This window comes from Typopeltis vanoorti, chromosome 9 (assembly GCF_054136105.1).
Source record: "Typopeltis vanoorti isolate ZY-2024b chromosome 9, IOZ_Tvanoo_1.0, whole genome shotgun sequence".
NCBI lineage: Eukaryota > Metazoa > Arthropoda > Arachnida > Uropygi > Thelyphonidae > Typopeltis > Typopeltis vanoorti.
In genome coordinates, this window is record NC_143557.1 from 122,705,384 (window position 1) to 122,724,170 (window position 18,787).

The 18,787-nt window shown below is 34.7% G+C and overlaps 1 protein-coding gene across 5 annotated transcripts in view; it reads left to right on the forward strand.

Moving 5' to 3' along the window:
- LOC150103490 (pyruvate dehydrogenase phosphatase regulatory subunit, mitochondrial-like) overlaps nucleotides 1-18,787 on the forward strand; it is a 184,204-nt gene that overhangs the window by 38,295 nt on the left and 127,122 nt on the right. For all 5 annotated transcript variants that reach the window (XM_090397506.1, XM_090397508.1, XM_090397509.1 and 2 more), the window contains exons 7-8: nucleotides 713-834; nucleotides 14,244-14,358. In XM_090397506.1, coding sequence (XP_090253632.1) covers nucleotides 713-834; nucleotides 14,244-14,358 — 237 coding nt within the window. The remainder of the gene's footprint in view (nucleotides 1-712; nucleotides 835-14,243; nucleotides 14,359-18,787) is intronic.

An 18,787-nucleotide genomic window follows, 5' to 3' on the forward strand; every position in this document is an offset into this window, starting at 1 on the left:
CATTCGTAGTCCTTGCACTCATAATCTCTGGAAACATTAGCATATACCCATATAAATGTGTATATATGGGTGTGTACAATGCATTCTACACACCCAAAAGAATGTGTGCTTTGCATTCAAGAATATTAAGACAATTAATTTGAAGTAGTTAGGCTCTATATATGAGTAGCCTAGTCATGAAGATACTTCATGCAAACTTTGTTTGTTTACACTTGGATAAAGGATTAAACAAGAATGTCATTTCTTGGCATCTTTAATGTAAAGTAATACAGAATATTTGAAATAGACTAGCAGTGTTTCACACGTGCAATTCACATTATATTATGATGACTGGTGATGTTGTCTTTCATCAAATCATGTCATGTTTTTGATGAAAGGCATTCAAACTGATGTAGGATTATACTACTTGTTACAACTTTAATGTTTAGGGTTATTTTAACATGTCTGATGATTTTTTGAATGCTCTGATGAAGAAATGAATGAATGTAGGCCATTTCTGTACACTCCCACAGTACTTGATAATATGTTATAAAAGTGAAGTATTTTCTTCTTGTACTGCTGGAAGTATTATATGTAGAATATGTGCTAGTCATAAACCTTCAACATGTTCTCCACAAAAGCTTTTGAAGCAAGTTTCCTTTCTTGTTCAAGACATGAATGTGGTTTATAGAAATAATAATTTCTAATTATTTATTTGCTGTTTTCATTTCAGGTGCCAGGTATTTTGAAGATTGCCAGGTACAAAAAATATTAACAAATGGAGTAAGAATCTCAGCTGTTCAAACAAATCTGGGGACAATTAATTGTGAATACTTTGTGTTATGTGCAGGAATGGTTAGTAGCAATGAATTTTGTCATATTAGTAATTCAGAATTATTCTGTATATAATAGCTGAATGCAAAAGAAAAACTGCAAAAATAAAAATACATTTTAAAAAAAAATCATATGAGAATTAATATGGATGTTTTTAGGACACACTTAGTTTTCCAAATGGCCTATACTCAAATATGTACCCCATATTTATCATTTTCTAATAATGATAATACTCACAAGAGTCAGTGTTGGATATCTATCCTAATTGTTTTCTGCCGTGCCCGTGACATTACCTTCATCCACCATCTCCTTATAAGAAATCTATGATGTTCTGTCTGTCTTATGAATTATCTCTCTATTACTGTTTTTTACTACATTGTCTCTGTTAGAACATTTCATAGTTTCAAAACTATGGAATGTAAGAGCTATGTGTAACATAATGCATTAATTTCATTCTTTTCTTTAAGTTATTCCTTTCTTAAGTTCTGTGCGTGTATCCTAGCTCTGAACAGACCATTGCAGTCATAACAACCATGGTCTGTCCACCAAATTACACACATCATGATTCCTTTCTCCACAAGGATTACATCTGTGCCTTTGTGAGATTCAACACTGCTTGCAGAGAATGCTTGATTTAGAATTCTCTCCTTTAGAACATCCTCTGGCCCTAGATTTCCATGCCCAATTAAGTTAACATTTATCTGCTATATTTATCACTCTCTGAAAACTACCCTGACCTCTTCACCTTCTTATTCATGAAGTTTAACTTCTGTAAATCAGCTATTCAAATAGTGAAGTCATCTTCCTAGGAAACCTTAGTATCCACAGTTCTATCTGCTTCCTCCTTTTCCAACACCATTGACCATGCTGGATGTAATACAGAAGTTTTTGCTATAAGCAATGGCCTGCACAGTTCATACATCTACCTATCTGAATTTCTGATAACCCTCTACCATTCCAATATTCTTTATCTTTTTTTAACTAGTTTCTTCCAGATACACCATAGAGTCATCTCTCCTCTTGGTAACTCAGATCGCAATCTTGTAGAAACTTATTGTCCTAATAAGTTTCTACAATGATAGCTTGGTCTTTTCCTTTTCATGTAGTCTTGGTCTCTTCCTTTCCCTCTCAAATATTGTACTCCAGAACTAACACCTGTTCTTTATTGTCTCTACAATCTTCTATATTCAGCTGGCACTTATTCCAATGCATGAAAGCAAGCTTATATCTAACCTATGAGACTGCAGCCAACCACCGACCAGTTGCCATCACTCAGTTCTCTCCAAAATAATGGAGAAATTCATTAACAGATCAGCCCTTGCCATTTCTAGGGTGCTTTTGATCATGTTTAGCATTGAGTTCCTTTAAGCAAATTGTCATCCTTTGTAATTTGGTAGCCAGCTTTCTCTCTGGACTCTTAGTGAACAATTTATGGAGACACAACACAAGTTAGAATAATTACTTTACTTAACATTAAGCAAGTAACAATCGATGTTTTGATTGTTACTTGTTTAATGTTAGTTGAGAATTGTTTAGGAGAGTTGTAGTGTGTATATTGTACATACATATGTATGTACAATATACACACTAGATGCTGTTGCACTATACAAAAGGAAAATGAATCTGAATGTTTGTTAATCATTTATCCTAGCCTGACCTCTGGTGAGAAAAATAAAAGTAACTACATTAAACGATTTATGCAGTCCTTTCATATTGAGATTTTCTTCTGTCTGGGGTTGTTCTGGTTGCTTTGTGGATTGAAGATGAGTCCTCCACATTCTTGGAATAATTAATCCATTTTTGTTCAGATTTGGATGATGTTTTAGAATTTCACGAACTTCTTCAAATTTTCTTTCATACCAGGTTTTGGTATGAAAGAAAATTTTGGTATACTTTCTGGTGCTGTGTAGGGACTTAGTGCCTTTCCTCAGTTCTGTGGCATGTTTGGGAGTTCATGGTCTGATAGGCCTGAGTACCATAGTGGAAGTATTTAATGTGCCATTTGTGTTCATCTTTTCTGATTGGGATGGTGCATCCTGTTTCCCATATGTAAGGTAGGTTACAGGTACATTGAATTTTGTAAACCTCTGGGTGGGCAAGGTATGGAAGAGGATCTTTGGAGTAGCTTCTGAGAAAATTAGGGGAGTGAACAGATGGCATCAGTGGCAGTATTATTTTAAAAACAAGCAAAGATATTAGATAAGAACTTGACATTGTTGACATCCAGAAATATATTAGCAGAGCTAATATCATGTGCTTCAGAATGGAAGATGAAAGGTTAGAAGAAAGTTTTTTTTCCCAGGATGGCAGGAAAAGACCCAAAGCCAGACCAAGGTCTAGGTGGATTGATAAAGTAAGAAGTGCCTTAGAAGACTGAAATATAAAATCTGATAATATTGGAACCTTGACTAGTGAAGAATATTTCTCTCTCTCTCTCTCTCTCTCTCTCTCTCTCTCTCTCTCTATATATATATATATATATATATATATACAGGGTGTTCGGGATAAATTTGACATATTTATAATTAATTATATTTTTCCGTAAGTTACATGTATTAACACACACTTCTCTTCATTTAAAAGTTTGGACCCTTCTTCATTCATATACAAGATGTCAGAAAGGATGGATAGCTGGAACCCACCTGAATCATGGAAGAGAATAACTTGTATCATGATGATTCGTGCCCGCCATCAAAATAAGGATATTACGACTGCTGCCCAATGCTCCCTGAATACAGTAAAAACAATCAGGCATGAACTAGAGACTTGCAATGGTGACTACGAGGATGTAGCAAGAAGAAAGATCCCTAGCAGACGATCTGATTGCGTTCGTACAGCAGAATTCCTCGCAAATCTGCAGGAACAGGTGTTGAAGAACCCTGGCATTGGAATTCGGGCTTTGTTCGTGGAGTTGCTAACTGTAGTCAAGCCCTGGATAACAAGGGTAGCCAATGGTAGGCCGTATGTATGGCAGCAGGATTCGGCCCCTTGCCACACCTCTGGGAAAAGTCAAAAATGGTTGTCTGAAAATTTCTACGACTTCACCAGTCCAAATGTTTGGCCTCCAAACTCCCCAGACCTTAACCCCATGGATTATTTTGTATGGGGCGCAGTTGAAAAAGACACCAATCGCACTTCCAGTAATACAAAAGCCCAGTTAATGGATAAAATTAAAACAGTTTTTGCGGCCCTTCCCAGGGAGACTGTAGCATCAGCTTGTTCGAGGTTCCGAAGCAGAATTGAAGCTGTGATCGATGCTAATGGTGGTTATTTTGAGTAAATCTTGTTGATAGTATTGTAATTAACTCTGCCTGTAATGTTTTTTTGTCAATTCATTAAATTTAATAGATACAAAGAAGATTTTCTTTTTCCTTACGAAACTGTCAAATTTATCCCGAACACCCTGTATATATATATATATATAGAGAGAGAGAGAGAGAGAGAGATCGAGAGATCAATTCAGTGGGATATATATATATATATATATATCCCATTGCATGTTAAACATTGCATGTTAAACTAATTTTATCTGCATAGTGAATCATAGCTGTTAATTGTGTTGCCATTCTTCTGTGTTGATTTGACTATTTTGTGGGATGAAAAACTTGAGTTTTCAGGAAAACAAGGGAAAACCTTTGCTACCACCATATGAAACCAGCTAACTCATCTTCTATTGAAAAGCTCAGATATAAAGGTTTTTCACATTTTAGAATAGATTGGAACCCAGGTCTTTCCCAAACAAAGCACATTGTCTAAACTGACTGAGCTACGCTGGCACACACTCTCTCTCTCTCTCTCTTTTTCTTTCTTTCTTTCTTTCTGTATACACACAAACTCAATTAAGAAAGTTGAAATTTTAAGAACAATAAAGTAGATGTTTATCTTCTGGATAACTGTCTCCTCTCCAAAAACTGACTTAATGATATAGAAAAAAATTTAGGAAGAGTAAATTAAATGTTCACCTTATAGGTAAGTGTCTGTCAGATGCAAGATTTTATTGACATAAAATCAACCTCATTTGGATTTAGCTAGTGGATTATTCAAGATTCCTTGAAAAATCTTGATATGGTGGCCACTCTTTATGCTATAATCAGTCAATCCAGTTATATTAAGTTTTTGGAAATAGATGTAATCCTTCCACTTTTTCATGTCTGACCTAAACAGAATGACAAGTTTTATTATTATAATTGAGATATGAAGATGGAATTTTGTATATATTAGGAAAAGACCAAAGATGCACTTTGTCTTTGGCAGAAGGATAAAAGGAAGTGTCACTTCTTTGAATTGGTGAAAACCATTAAAAAAGTTAAAACATTTTCTTAGGATATGAGCAGTTCTTCAGAAACACCTCTGACATAAAAAAATTGTTATCTTACTTAAATTCCTATCAGAGTATAGTTTTCAGTATCTTAAGAACATTTTTAACATTAAAACACTTACCCATCAAGACTTGGTCATTTGCTGTAATGGATATGTTGATATTTAAACAAAGGTCAGTCTATATATATATATATATATATATATATATATATATTCATATGCTAACAGTTCTTCATTACAGCAAATGACCTAGTCTTGATGGGTAAGTGTTTTAATGATGCCAAATTTCTGGTTAGACAATTGAAGCTAGCATGACTATACTAATGAGTTATCATTTTCTGTTTCCATGTTAAGTTTTATGTTTTGTTGTATGCTATTGATCTTAGGAAGTAAAATTTGAGGCTCAGTCATTTTAGAGGCAGGCCAGATGGCTAAGATATCGTCAATGAAAACAATTATTATTATGCCTGCATAGTTGGTCGAGTGGTTAGTGTATCCACTTTCCAGCCAAAAGGCTGCGGGTTTGAATTCTGCCATGGGCATGGATGTTTGTGATTGTCTGTGAAAATACTAGTGGTGGTAGATGGCTTTGGTATAGATGATGAAGGTAGTTGCAGTTGGTGGAGTGAGTTGAGTGGTGGAGACGGAAGTTGTAGAGTAGGTACCCTCTCTCGATGAGTCTTTGGACTCCCTGGAGGTGTTATGCAATAATAATAATAATAATAATAATTACAGGCTACTCCAAGGAATCCTTAGACTCATCAACAAGTTCATCGAGTGAGGCCCTAAACATCAATTCAAGAACTATTTAACATTTGTGCACTATCTATCATACTTTGCTCTGAACTAATTCATAGTCATGGCACCCGGTGACATCTCTCCTCACCAAGCATATACTTTGCATCCCATCATTGCTTACTAAATCTCAAAACAAAACCTTACACTTTGCAACATTGAACTGATAGTTCCACTTACCTGCCCATTCATGTAAGGTCATAACCATCAGCTTGACTGTATTGTCCTCCCCAGTTTTGCATCATCTGCAAAAGCTGTATATCACTAGTTAAATCCATCCCAATATCATTAACAAACAAATTTAACAACAATGACCCCCAGAACTGACCCTGTGGCACACCACTAGTGAACTTTCTCTTTTGGAATACTGCACCCCCATATACAACTTCTGATACCTATGCGACAGCCAGTCACTGATTCAACTCAGAAGTCTGTTATCCAATCCCATCTGTTTCAATTTATTTAAGAGCTTGTAACATGGCAGTCTATCAAAAGCCTTTGAAAAATCTAAGTACACCACTGTATATGCATCTCCCCTGTGCAAGGTATTTGTCACCTTTATAGCACCTGTTCCACTTATTCACCTCTCCAAGCAAAAAACTTAGTTCTAATACCCTTGCTAATTGCATCCTTACTCAGTTTCCACTAATAGCCCTAGTTCTTCCACCACCAGACCTGTTCTGAAAAATTTCCTCTGAATTAATCTTGTAAAAATCCCTCAGTAATTTATGTCTCAATCATATCACCCCCTTTTCACCTCTCCACCTCCTCATCACCAAGAAACCTTGATTTACAGATCTTCATGCAGTAGATCAAACAAAAGTTGTGGAAATATAGTAGTAAACAGTTGTTCTTCAAAGTGAACCATATAAAATTTTTCTGTTTCATAAGATACTGCTGTCCATAGTTAAGTCTGTTTTTTTTTCCTATAAAGAATGAGAGAGAGAGAGAGAGATGACTTTGCAGTTTCGTTTTTATTATTATTAACATAATCATATTTCCATGGAATTATAAGATTTATTCTGAGCGGGATCTACTGTCACACACAAAGCTCATCAGATTGTATCTTCATCTCATTTAATTTCTCATACTCACTACTTGCTCTCTTAGGCAATGAATTCCACTCACCAACCACTTTTACTATTATAATTGAGATATGAGGATGGAATTTTGTGTATATTAGGAAAAGACCAAAGATGCACTTTGTCTTTGGCAGAAGGATAAAAGAAAGTCACTACTTTGAATTGGTGAAAACCATTAGAAAAGTTAAAACATTTTCTTAGGATGTGAGCAGTTCTTCAAACACTTATTTCTCACCCTAACACACATTCACATTCACATTCATCACTCTCTCTCTCTCTCTCTCTCACTCCTAGAGACAGAGAGATCGAGAGAGAAAATGGAGAGTGTTTCCACATTCAAATTATTTGTGCTCTATTTTAATGTTATTTAACTGTTTGCTTGTCACTTTTTGCTAGTATTATACTTGAGAAGTATTAGCTATCAAGTTTTAATAAACTTGAAGATATTTAATCCTTTAACTGCTGAGAGCAAAGCAGGAGTGTATTTCCTGGCTCGGAAATACACTCCTGCTTTGCTGAGCCCATATATGTACGGTTGGCGCTCCTCCCATATTCAGACAATTTTTTAGTATGGAAAGAATCGTCGTAAGATATTCAAACTTCCCGGGTAGGTTCTTCCATCTATTGCCAACCAATTGAAGTTTATTTGACTTGGGTTTCTGTCCTTGTATGACATCTAAAGAGAAAAATTTGAACTAGTGCAACTAATCATATGCAACACGATGCATAAACCACGTGACTGCAGGCATTTCAGGGATGTCACAATATGGTGTCTACCAGTAAATATCCACATTATTTTACTGATGATCAAATTGATGAATTGTTAACAACAAATGAGTCGGGAAAAGAATTGTCCAAGTTAAGTGAATCGTGTACTTCAGATGAAGAAGATCCTGGTGATGAAAGTGTTACAAGCGAGCAAGATAATGACAAAAGTCTCGATACGAACGTGCATAAGCGAATTCGTACCAAAGATGTATTGTTCAAGTGGTGTGATGATGCATTTACTCCAAGTATACATGAATTTGATAGCAGTAATTCAGGAATAATCACAGGTAATATCATTGATGATTCTTCAGCTTTAGATATTTTTGAACAATTTTTTACCATAGAACTAATGACAACAATAGCTACCGAAACAAACAAGTTTCATACCTTCACCACAAATAATAGACCATCTACACCATCTTCACAATAAAGCAGTGGAAAAAACAGCACCCCTCAAGAACTTTACATTTTTCTAGCTATTACACTGCTATTGACAAGGGTAAATAAACTTAAAATTTCTGAATATTGGTCTACAGATCCTCTCTTCTCAATCCCCCAGTTTTCTGATTTGATGACCCGGGACAGATTTTTGTTGTTACTTAGATTATTGCATTTTAGTGATAATGAAAATCAACCTGAAGGAGACAGATTATATAAGTTGAAATCTGTAATTGAAAATCTAAGAAAAAGTTTCAGTGAAATGTTCTACCTCTTTCAAAATTTGTGTATAGATGAAACTCTTGTTCTTTTCAAAGGTAGATTATCATTTGCCCAGTACATTCCTTCAAAAAGAAGTCGATTCGGAATAAAACCATTTCTCATCTGTGACCGTGAAACAGGTTTCATCACATATTTCATAGTGTACACTGGGAAGGACACAGACATCTTTCCTGAGCGTGACCTTGGTGTGTCGGGTGCAGTTGTGAAACACTTATGATGAAATATTTACATAGGGGTCACACACTATGGATCAACAACTGGTATTCCAGCCCTCTATTTTTTGACTCGTTGCATAAAAACAAGACCAGTGCATGTGGTACAGTCAGGAAAAATAGAAAGGGAATGCCTACATTTTCACAGAAACTAAATAAGGGACAAATAGAAGCAAAACATACAGGCAATATTCTTGCAATAAGGTGGCTTGACAGGAGAGAAGTTTCTATGCTGACAACATTGCATGAAAATGATGTTACACAGACAGACAAAAAAGATCGACATACAGGAGAAAATATTGTGAAATCATATTGTGTGGTGGATTACAATGTCAACATGGGTACTGTAGACAGGACAGATATGATGGTCACTTCTGTTGAGTGTATGAGAAAAACTATGAAGTGGTACAAAAAAACAATTTTTCCACCTTCTGGATATGACCATACTAAATTCCCACTGTCTCTATAATGTAAAATTTGGAAAAAACACAAACTTAGCAGACTACCAACTCATGCTTATCAAGGGAAATAATTCAAAAGTACCATATCCCCAGAACAGCAGGGAGGTTGAAAGGACGTCCATCACCTGGAGATCAAAAACTGCGTCTCAAAGAAAGGCATTTCCCTTCTCTTGTACCTTCTACCGAGAAGAAGAAGAATGCAGCTTGAGTTTGTTATGTCTGTTCCAATACTACTCTTGAGCAGAAGAAATGTCATGAGAGCCGGTATATATGCACCAAATGTGACATTGGACTCTGTGTACACCCCTGTTTTGAAAAATATCATTCCATGCTAAATTTTTAGGATTTTCATACTCTGGCGCTTGGCAGGCTTAGTAATAACTGTGTTGTAAATAATAGTGCTTTTTATATATTTTGATTAATTTCTACATAAATTAATGTGTGTAATTTGCATAATCAAGTGGGCACCCTTTGATTATGCAAATTTTATAAAACACTGTTATTGCCATTTTTGTGAGTGAACAAGTGTATATCAAGAATGTATGATGCTGTCTGGACTTCTTACTTCAGTTTATTTATAAATTTTTTTTCAAAATTAATTCAGCACATGTGACAATGTCAGTAGAATATAAAATCAGCAGTTAAAGGGTTAATAAACATGTTATTTCTCAATTTTATATCATCACCAGCAGATTGGGGAACCCCCCCACCCCCCATACTACGCTTTTTAATATACAGTAAAACCCCAAAGTTACGTGGTAGGTGGGACACAAAAAACACGTAAGTCGAATTCGTGTAACTCGGGCTATAATTTTGCATGTAATTTATATATACAAACATACAATTGGGACCAAAGGTTTACAAAACACCTATATTTTTTAAGAAATATAATCATAATTGTAGTTTTTCATACATAAAAAAAAAAAAGTTATTTCGATGTCGATGGTTTCATAAAATCTAATAGATTCGTCTGACGGCATAATGTCTTTTTCTTGTCACGCAAAATTTCTCCACAGCAAGCTAATGATTTTTTTATTCCTTGCCTTGTGGCTACAATTCATTCCTCGTTAGAATCTATGTTCTCCAAAGTCTGTAAACCTTTCTTTTATGATTGTTCTTACTGTGGATTCCTGTCGAACTTCTTTGCTAGCTCACAAATTTTCATTCCGCCTTCAAAATCCTTAATAATGTTGAGTTTTGTTTCCAAAGTCAATGTTTTTCTTTTCTTGCTAGCTGTAGAAGAATCGGACTTGCTTCTTTTGGATGACATTATTATTTTTTATGTGATAAAATTTTTATCAAGAACATAACATTAAACAATCGCAAGGTTTGTAGACTATAAAAATCGTGTATGAATGGAGACCGCTCGAAACACGTCAGTGCTTGTTCACAGCATATGTGACACTGGCGAATGCGGCTGGCACCGGAAAGATACGACTAGTGGTGAGGCGTAAAGCGGGACAGGAATAGATACATATAAGAAACCACGTAACTCCGGATTCGCTTAAGTCGGGGTATGACTGTACTTTAATATCCGACACACACACAAAAAAAAAAGACTAACTCTATAGCTTGGGAATGGAGATTGGGAGGGGAGAGACAATGCAATTGGTATAGAGCATGTTCTAACCTGTCACGGTGAGACAAGGCTCAGCTCCATCACTTTACTCAGTATGAGTGGATGCGTGCTCATATATATTTTCCTACCCTCAGTCAGAAAATGTTGCAATGCAAGAGTGAACAGTGAGTTAACATCAAGTTTCTTGCGAAACTGAAGAAATCTGCGACGGAAACTTTTCAATTATTGACTGAGGTTTATGGTGAAGAGTGCATGTCTCGTGCATGCATTTTTGAATGGCACAAATGATTTTCAGAAGGCAGAGAAAGCGTGAAAAATGATAATTGCCCAGGCCATCCATGCACAGCAATTACTGATTAAACATTAAAAAAAGTGTGAGATGTGATTCGAAAAGACAGAAGGTTGGGTGTTCGAGCTGTAGCTGAGAAAGTTCATTTGGACAGGGAAAGTGTTTGATGCATTTTAATGGAAGAATTGAACTTGTGCAGAAATGGTTCCAAAAATGTTGTCAGATGAACAAAAAGAATGACACAAGGAACTGTGTTTGGACGTTTTGAAATGCATTAACGATGAACCAGATTTGTTGAATTCGGTAATTACTTGTAATGAAACTTGGATATTTACGTAAGATTTGGAAACTAAGCGACAATCAATGCAGTGGAAGTCAGCAACATCTCCAAGACCAAAAAAAAGCACAAGAGTCGTTCAAAGTTCAAGGCCATGTTAATTGTTTTTTTTGATATCCAGGGTATAGTAATGGCAGAGTGGGTTCCCAGTGGCCAGACAGTAAATCAGCAGTATTACCTTGAAAGGCTTGACGAAATTGCATGAACGCATGAGAAGGAAACAACCAGAATTGTGGAGAAACGGTTGGATTTTGCATCAAAACAGCACGCCAGCCCACAATGCTTTGTCTGTGAAGCAGTTTTTAGCTAATCACAACATCACTGTTCTTGAGCACCTACTCTATTTGCCAGACCTGGCTCCCTCCGACTTCTACCTCTTCCCAAAGATCAAGTCAGTGCTCAAAGGAACCTATTTTTTATCAGTAGAAGATGTGAAAGCAAAAACGATGGAAATCCTCAACAGCCTTTCAGAAAATGATCTACAGAATTGCTTTAAACGTTGGCAGCATCGTATGCAGCTGCATGCCAACTCAGGATGGAACTATTTTGAAGGAGATTGTAGTTAATTTTCTCAATTTGTTAAATAAAAAGAGATACACAGTCTCATTTTTTTTCTGTGTCAGACCTCATATATTATTTAATTATAAAATGGAATAGAAAGAACTATAAAGTTATTAAACTATCTTCTAAGGTGGATTTAAAAACTTTTTTTTTTTTGTCAGTGATTAAGTGATAATTAAATGATTCTGAAAATAATCTTAAAACTCTTCTAAGTCCTAAAATATATAACTGAAGATTTTGGAATGATAATTTCAACAACAACAAAAAAGAAACACATAAATATAAATAAATAAAAGAAGGCTTTTAAAGGCCAGGATCCAATTAGAGTTAAATAGTAATAAGTAACAAAATTCTAGAGCAAGTTAATTCCTTTATATATTTAGGATGATGCATGATTTCATATTGAAGATGAAAAGAAATTAATATGAAAATTACAAAATTTCTAAAAATAACAGGTGTAATAAATTATGCTCTCAAACCAAACTTGAACAAAAGTTTATGGTATAATAAATAGCTAATAGCTTTACCAACACTACTATGTAGAGGAGAATTTTGAACGATGCAACAAAAATATAAGTATAGATTAATAGCAGCTAAAGTGATATGAAGAAAACAGTATACCCTCTTTAATCATAAAAGAAATAAAGAAATAACAAAAGGATTAAATCAGGAACCAATAATGATGAAAATAAATATAGATGCAGAGTTTGGCATATGTTAAAAGAATGCAAATTGATAGACTACTTAAACAAGTTCTTCATTATAAACCATCAGTAACAACAAGACTGTCTTCCATTGGAATGACTTACTGCTAACTTCTGAGGCTAGAACATCATAATAGCCCTATGTCCTCAAAGCACATGATGATGATGATGAAGAAGATATTTTTGTGGTTGAGTTTTTATACTCAGGAGAGAGAGAGAGTCATAGTGTACCAGCTTGTATTATTATGATTATTATTATTAACATCTGACCTCCATGGAGTCAGACTCATCATGAGAGGACTCAGGCAATGCATTCCACTCATCAGCCACTCTCCATGAAAATATGTCTCAATCATATCCCCCCCCTCTTCCTCCCATTCACAAAGCTTTGAAACTTACATTCTCTCAATCTGTCCTCATACTTCACATTCCAAAGACCACCGACCACCTTTGTGTATCTTCTTTGGACCCTTTCCAACATATCCTCGTCACCATGAAAACCAAGTGACCAAATCTATGCACAATAATCCATATGAGGCCTGATCAAGGCCTTATACAGTGGTATCATAATCTCTCTATTTCTACTTGTTAGGGTCCTCAACATCACTGCCATCATCCGATGTGACATGTTCACAACTTGTGCAATGTGGCCCCTGAATTTCAGATTCTTATCTACCACCACTCCCAGATCTCTCATCTCCTCTATCTCCTTTAAAGTTTCCCCACCAAGTGTATACTTTGCATCCCATTATTGCTTACCAAATTTCAAAACCTTACGCTTGCAACACTGAACTGACAGTTCCACGTGCTTGCTTACTCTTGCAATTTATTCAAGTCCTCCTGTAAGGCCATAACATCCGCTTGACAGTGAATTGCTCTCCCCAATTTTACATCATCTGCATATCACTAGTTAATCATTAATATACAAATTGAACAACAGTGGTTCCAAACTGACTCCTGCAGCACACCACTAGTGACCTTCCTCTTTTGGGATACTGCACTCCCATTATACAACTTTCTGATACCTATCTGACATCCAGTCACTGATCCACCAATTTTACATCATCTGCATATCACTAGTTAATCATTAACTATCATTAATCATTAACTGCAGCACACCACTAGTGACCTTCCTCTTTTGGGATACTGCACTCCCATTATACAACTTTCTGATACCTATCTGACATCCAGTCACTGATCCACCTCAGAAGTCTATTATCCAGTTCCATCTGTTTCAATTTATTTAACAGATTGTCATGTGGCAGTCTATCAAAAGCTTTTGCAAAATCTAAATATGCTATTGTATATGCATATCCCATGTCCAAGGTATTTGTCACCTTGTTATAGTGCATAAATAAGTTAGAAAAACATCTCCCTTTAACAAACCCATGCTGATAACCATAGAGAATACTGCTGTTATCAACCCATTTCTGTATCCTACCTCTCACCAATCTCTCCAGTACCTTCACCACAACTCCAGATATACAGACCAGCCTATGTTGTCTTGTGTGTGTATTAACTTAATACTTGTGTTAAAAATACATCTTTTGATAGTATCATATAACCCTCTTTTTTTTTTTTTTTTTTTTAAACTCTGTATAGTGGTCTCGACAGTTAGGACAGAGATGTGTTCCTCAGTTTCGTGTTCCTATTCATTCAGCTGCAAATGCTTATGTAATAACTCATCCTGTACCAGATCTTGTTTCACCTCCACCAAGTAAGATTGAATTAACTTTTTTAAATAAAAAAATACTCCTATTTTGCTTCTTTTGATATTTATATACAGAAAATGTCTAATTATGCATAGGCATTGAATTTTATGGTTCTCAGGACAGTATTGGATCTGAAATATGGATGATCATAATACCATCATGCCTGTGATATTAATAATTGCATGTTAGTTACAGAAATGTTGAACCTTTACTTAATTGGAATTTTGATTATTATAAAATTGTGATTTTGAAGTCAACTCTGTGATTAAAATGTGTATTTAAACCAAAATCAAAATAGTAAACCATTAATAAATATCCAGAATACTAAGTTTTAGCAAAATTCATCCAACTAGAATGACTGTTATAGGCACAAAAGCAAATGCATAAAGCAACATGAGAAGGGTTATCTTTCAAAATGACTTTTAACTTAAACTTTGTTTAGTGATTTTTGTCCATTCCTGTAGATCAGTACCAGCACTTGCTAATCAGATTGATGTAAATTTAATTGAGACAATTTGTAGGACCCAACAGAATGTTCTGAAATTGTTTTTAATATTATTTTTTAAACATTGTGAATGCACTATGAAAGTATTGAATGGCGGTTTTGATTACCATCTGTAATTTGCAGAAACATTTTCCAGAATGACTTCTGGAATGATAGACCATGTCATGGATGCAAATTACCAGAGAGCCATGGAATGGGGGGGGGGGAGAGCTCCCTCTTATACAGAAACAGATTTAAATAAGAGAGATTATTTCTGGAATCTGCAGCAGCACTACAATATTCCTCAAACTTAAACAAATTTGGCTGCATTACATTGCCAGATATCTGGGAGACCATCATTTTGAGACTTTCATCAAGTAGTTAGCACCACACACCCATAAAGGGTGCCAGTTAGGACTGTAGGAGCCTCCCTGCATGTCTGTGTAGTCAAACACAGACATTTACCATGTCTGTGTTTGACTTCCTACTAGTGTGCCTGCACGTGCTCAATATATTTCTTTGTGCCTTGGTGACCACAGCATAAATTTAGTTAATTATTAGCTTTAAACATCTTTTTGTTTTTTTTCCATTAAACTATTTCCATTTTTTTTTCCATGAGTGAGAAATTGATGGTGAGTTAGCAGACCAGCTAACTCACCATCAGTTGGAAAGTCCTTGTCATGATTCTTCACATTGAATACCCTCGCGGATTCTGTTTAAGTGAACACACCATTGTAGATTATCTCACATATTCTTCATTTTAAATAAAATTCTGCTATTTATACCATTTGTTCACTCCTCTAATTTTTTTGAAACTCTTATTTCTGGTCTCTAATCTTATTATCTCCTAGATCCTAATTTATAATTAGTCTTCTGTATTGTTATTTTTGTTATTTTGGTTGAGTTGGAAGCTAGTTTATTCAACTAGCTTCCAACAATATTTGCACTTTACATATTCTGTTATCTGTTTCCTTATTTACTTTGAAAAAACATGTGCCTAAATTACTAAAATGTGTAATCTATTCTATGGATTCACTATTTGAAAATGTAGTTGATTTATAATTTTGTCTATTTTCTCAGTTTATCCTTTTTATTACTAATTTTTATTTAAAATTTTTTACAGCAGTTATTTAATTAGGCTAAAAATTCTTCACGACTTGCACCACATTTATGTAAGAGTAACTTCATCTGCAGAGAGTGAAGAACTCATCTTTATCTCCTGTTTGAATGTCAGCGCTGCTTACACCAAATTTAACATTCATAGATTTTTAAGTGGATACTTTGAGGACTCATATTGAAGTTTTTGAGAAGAATAACTACGTGGAAGAAGGAATGAAATAATTAATTTATAATTAAGCACATTAATCCTCTGAACTTATGTTAGCATTCTTAAATGCTTGAAGGACACATGCCCAACAGTGATAGAAACTAATGATCACAGCAATAATTACAAAAGATCAGTGGCAGTTTTCTATAAATTGTTGTTTATTGGCTAGCAAGAAGAGAAGATTAATAACTAATTTATTTGTTAATTTATAACTTTAATAACATATAATGTAAGAACACTGGGAACACAGTATAGAATAGAAGAACGAAAGTGAACTGAACAAGATAAAGTGGAACATTATTGGACTATCAGAAATTAAAAGAAAAGCAGAAACTGTCTTACACTACATTTAGGCAATACATTTTACTGGAAAGGACGACTAGAAGATTCAAGATCAAAAGGAGTTGGCTTTCTTGTAAACAAATGTATTTCAGATAGAATATTCATCTTTAAAGGTTTATCTGATAGAGTAGCTTCTGTAAAATTAAAAATTAATGACAGAACATATCAAAATAGTACAGGTTTATAGCCCAACAAGCAAAAGTGATAATGATGAAATGGAAATATTTTATTAAGATGTCAAAAAAGCAATAGATAAAGATAAGTATCAATATAATGGAGATTTCAACTTGAAACTGGGAGTTAAGAAGGATAATAATGACGTTTTAGGAAAATATTGATCAGGCTTTTGGAATGAAAGGAGAGACATGCTGATCACTTCTTGCAACTGACTAACTTCAAAGCCCTGAATACCTTCTTCAAGAAGAGACCCAACAGAAGATGGACTTGGCTGAGCATGAATGGGACAACAAAAAATGAAAAATAGATTTCATACATTCTTCAAGCACTCATAATTTCATGGATGTTAGCGTTTTAAACCATATTGGCAATCACATCTGATCACAGAATGGGGAGAGGGAAATAGAAATAATGGTGAAAGCCTAGAGAGAATCATATTGCCAGAAAGGAAAAATATTATAAAAGCTTAAGCGCTTCACACAAATAGAGATACCTTTAAGATGCCAGTGGAAAAGAAGCTTAAAAATATACAACGGATATCAAATGCAGGAATAAGCATTTGACCACAAAGGATTAAAAATAAGAAACATTCTTATTGACTAAATTTAACACATATAATCATTCTTATTGAATTAGCACAAAAGTTAAAAGAAAACAAAAGGAGCTGGACCTATCAGAAAAAACAATAAATTTTATTGAAAAGAGAAAACAATTGATTGCAGAAGGGAAAAGAGGAACTATTGAAATAACAATAATAAATAAGGCAATAATGATGAATATAAAAGACAATATTAACAAAGAAGAAGATGATATGATCCAAAAAATCTTTGTTGAAAATGGAACCCTTAGAATTCCAAGAAATAACCTTTCATATGGAAGAAAAAATATTATAGCTCTTGAAGATCAAAATGGAAGAAAATTGATCAGCAAACAGGAAATCACAGAGAAGTAAAAAATTATCATCAAATTCCTGACACGTACCCTTAGGAGATGCACAGGATATTATGATAGCACTACATGAAGAACTTACATCATTACTAACTTCCTATCAACTATTTTCCTCCAAATCAATCTGTTATCTGTGAAGACTCCAACATTATCAGATCTTATATCTTCCAAGACACTTTTTTACTGTATTAATTCACCTGTATCTTGGTCTTCCTCTAGATCTTTTTTCTGCCAACCTGGCCGAGAACACGTCTTTTGCTAATCTTTCCTTTCTCATTCTGTATAAGTGACCATACCACCTGAGATTAGCTCTACTAACACATTCCTGGATGCTAACAATATCAAGTTCTTTCCTAATATCCTCAGTTTAAATATGATAATGCCATTGATACCATCTGTTCATGCCCCTAATTTTTCTTAGAAATCTCATATCTGTGGTCTCTAGTCTTTGGTCAAGTGTTTTATTTGTAACTCAGCTCTCAGATCCATAAGTTAAAATTGGTTTCCACACTGTCTTGTATACAGCTAATTTAGTGTTTTGACTAATTTCTTTCTTTTTCCATATAAATTTATTCAGTTGACTTCCTACCATACCAGCTTTGTTGATTCTGTTGTCTTTTTGCATATTTAATTTACTATCTTCACTAAAAATTGTACCTAGGTAGCTGAAATGTTTTACTTGTTCTATAGGTTCTCCATTTACAATGCAGTTGGTATTTTCAATGTTTCTGCCTATTTTCATTGTCTTATCATTGATTTTCATACCAAATTGAATACAACAGTTATTCAATTTAGTCAGGGAATTTTGCAAACTTGTACTGGATTTATTTAAAAGTATAACATCATCTATATAAAGTAAAGAGCTGAGATTAACATCTCCAGTTTTGATATAAGATTTCATACCACTTTCCTTCATAATGTGATCCATGTAGGTAATGAATAACAGAGGGGATAATTTACATCCTTGTCTGACACCAGATTTAATATCAACCCATCTTTCTGTACTTCCTTCAATTCTTACTGCTGACTTCCAACTCAAAGAAAGACTAAGTATTGCTTGATATAATGCCCCATTCACACCATATAACCATAGCATCCTGAATAGCTTCTCTCTTGGCACCTTGTCATATGCCTTTTCCAGATCGACAAAACTTAA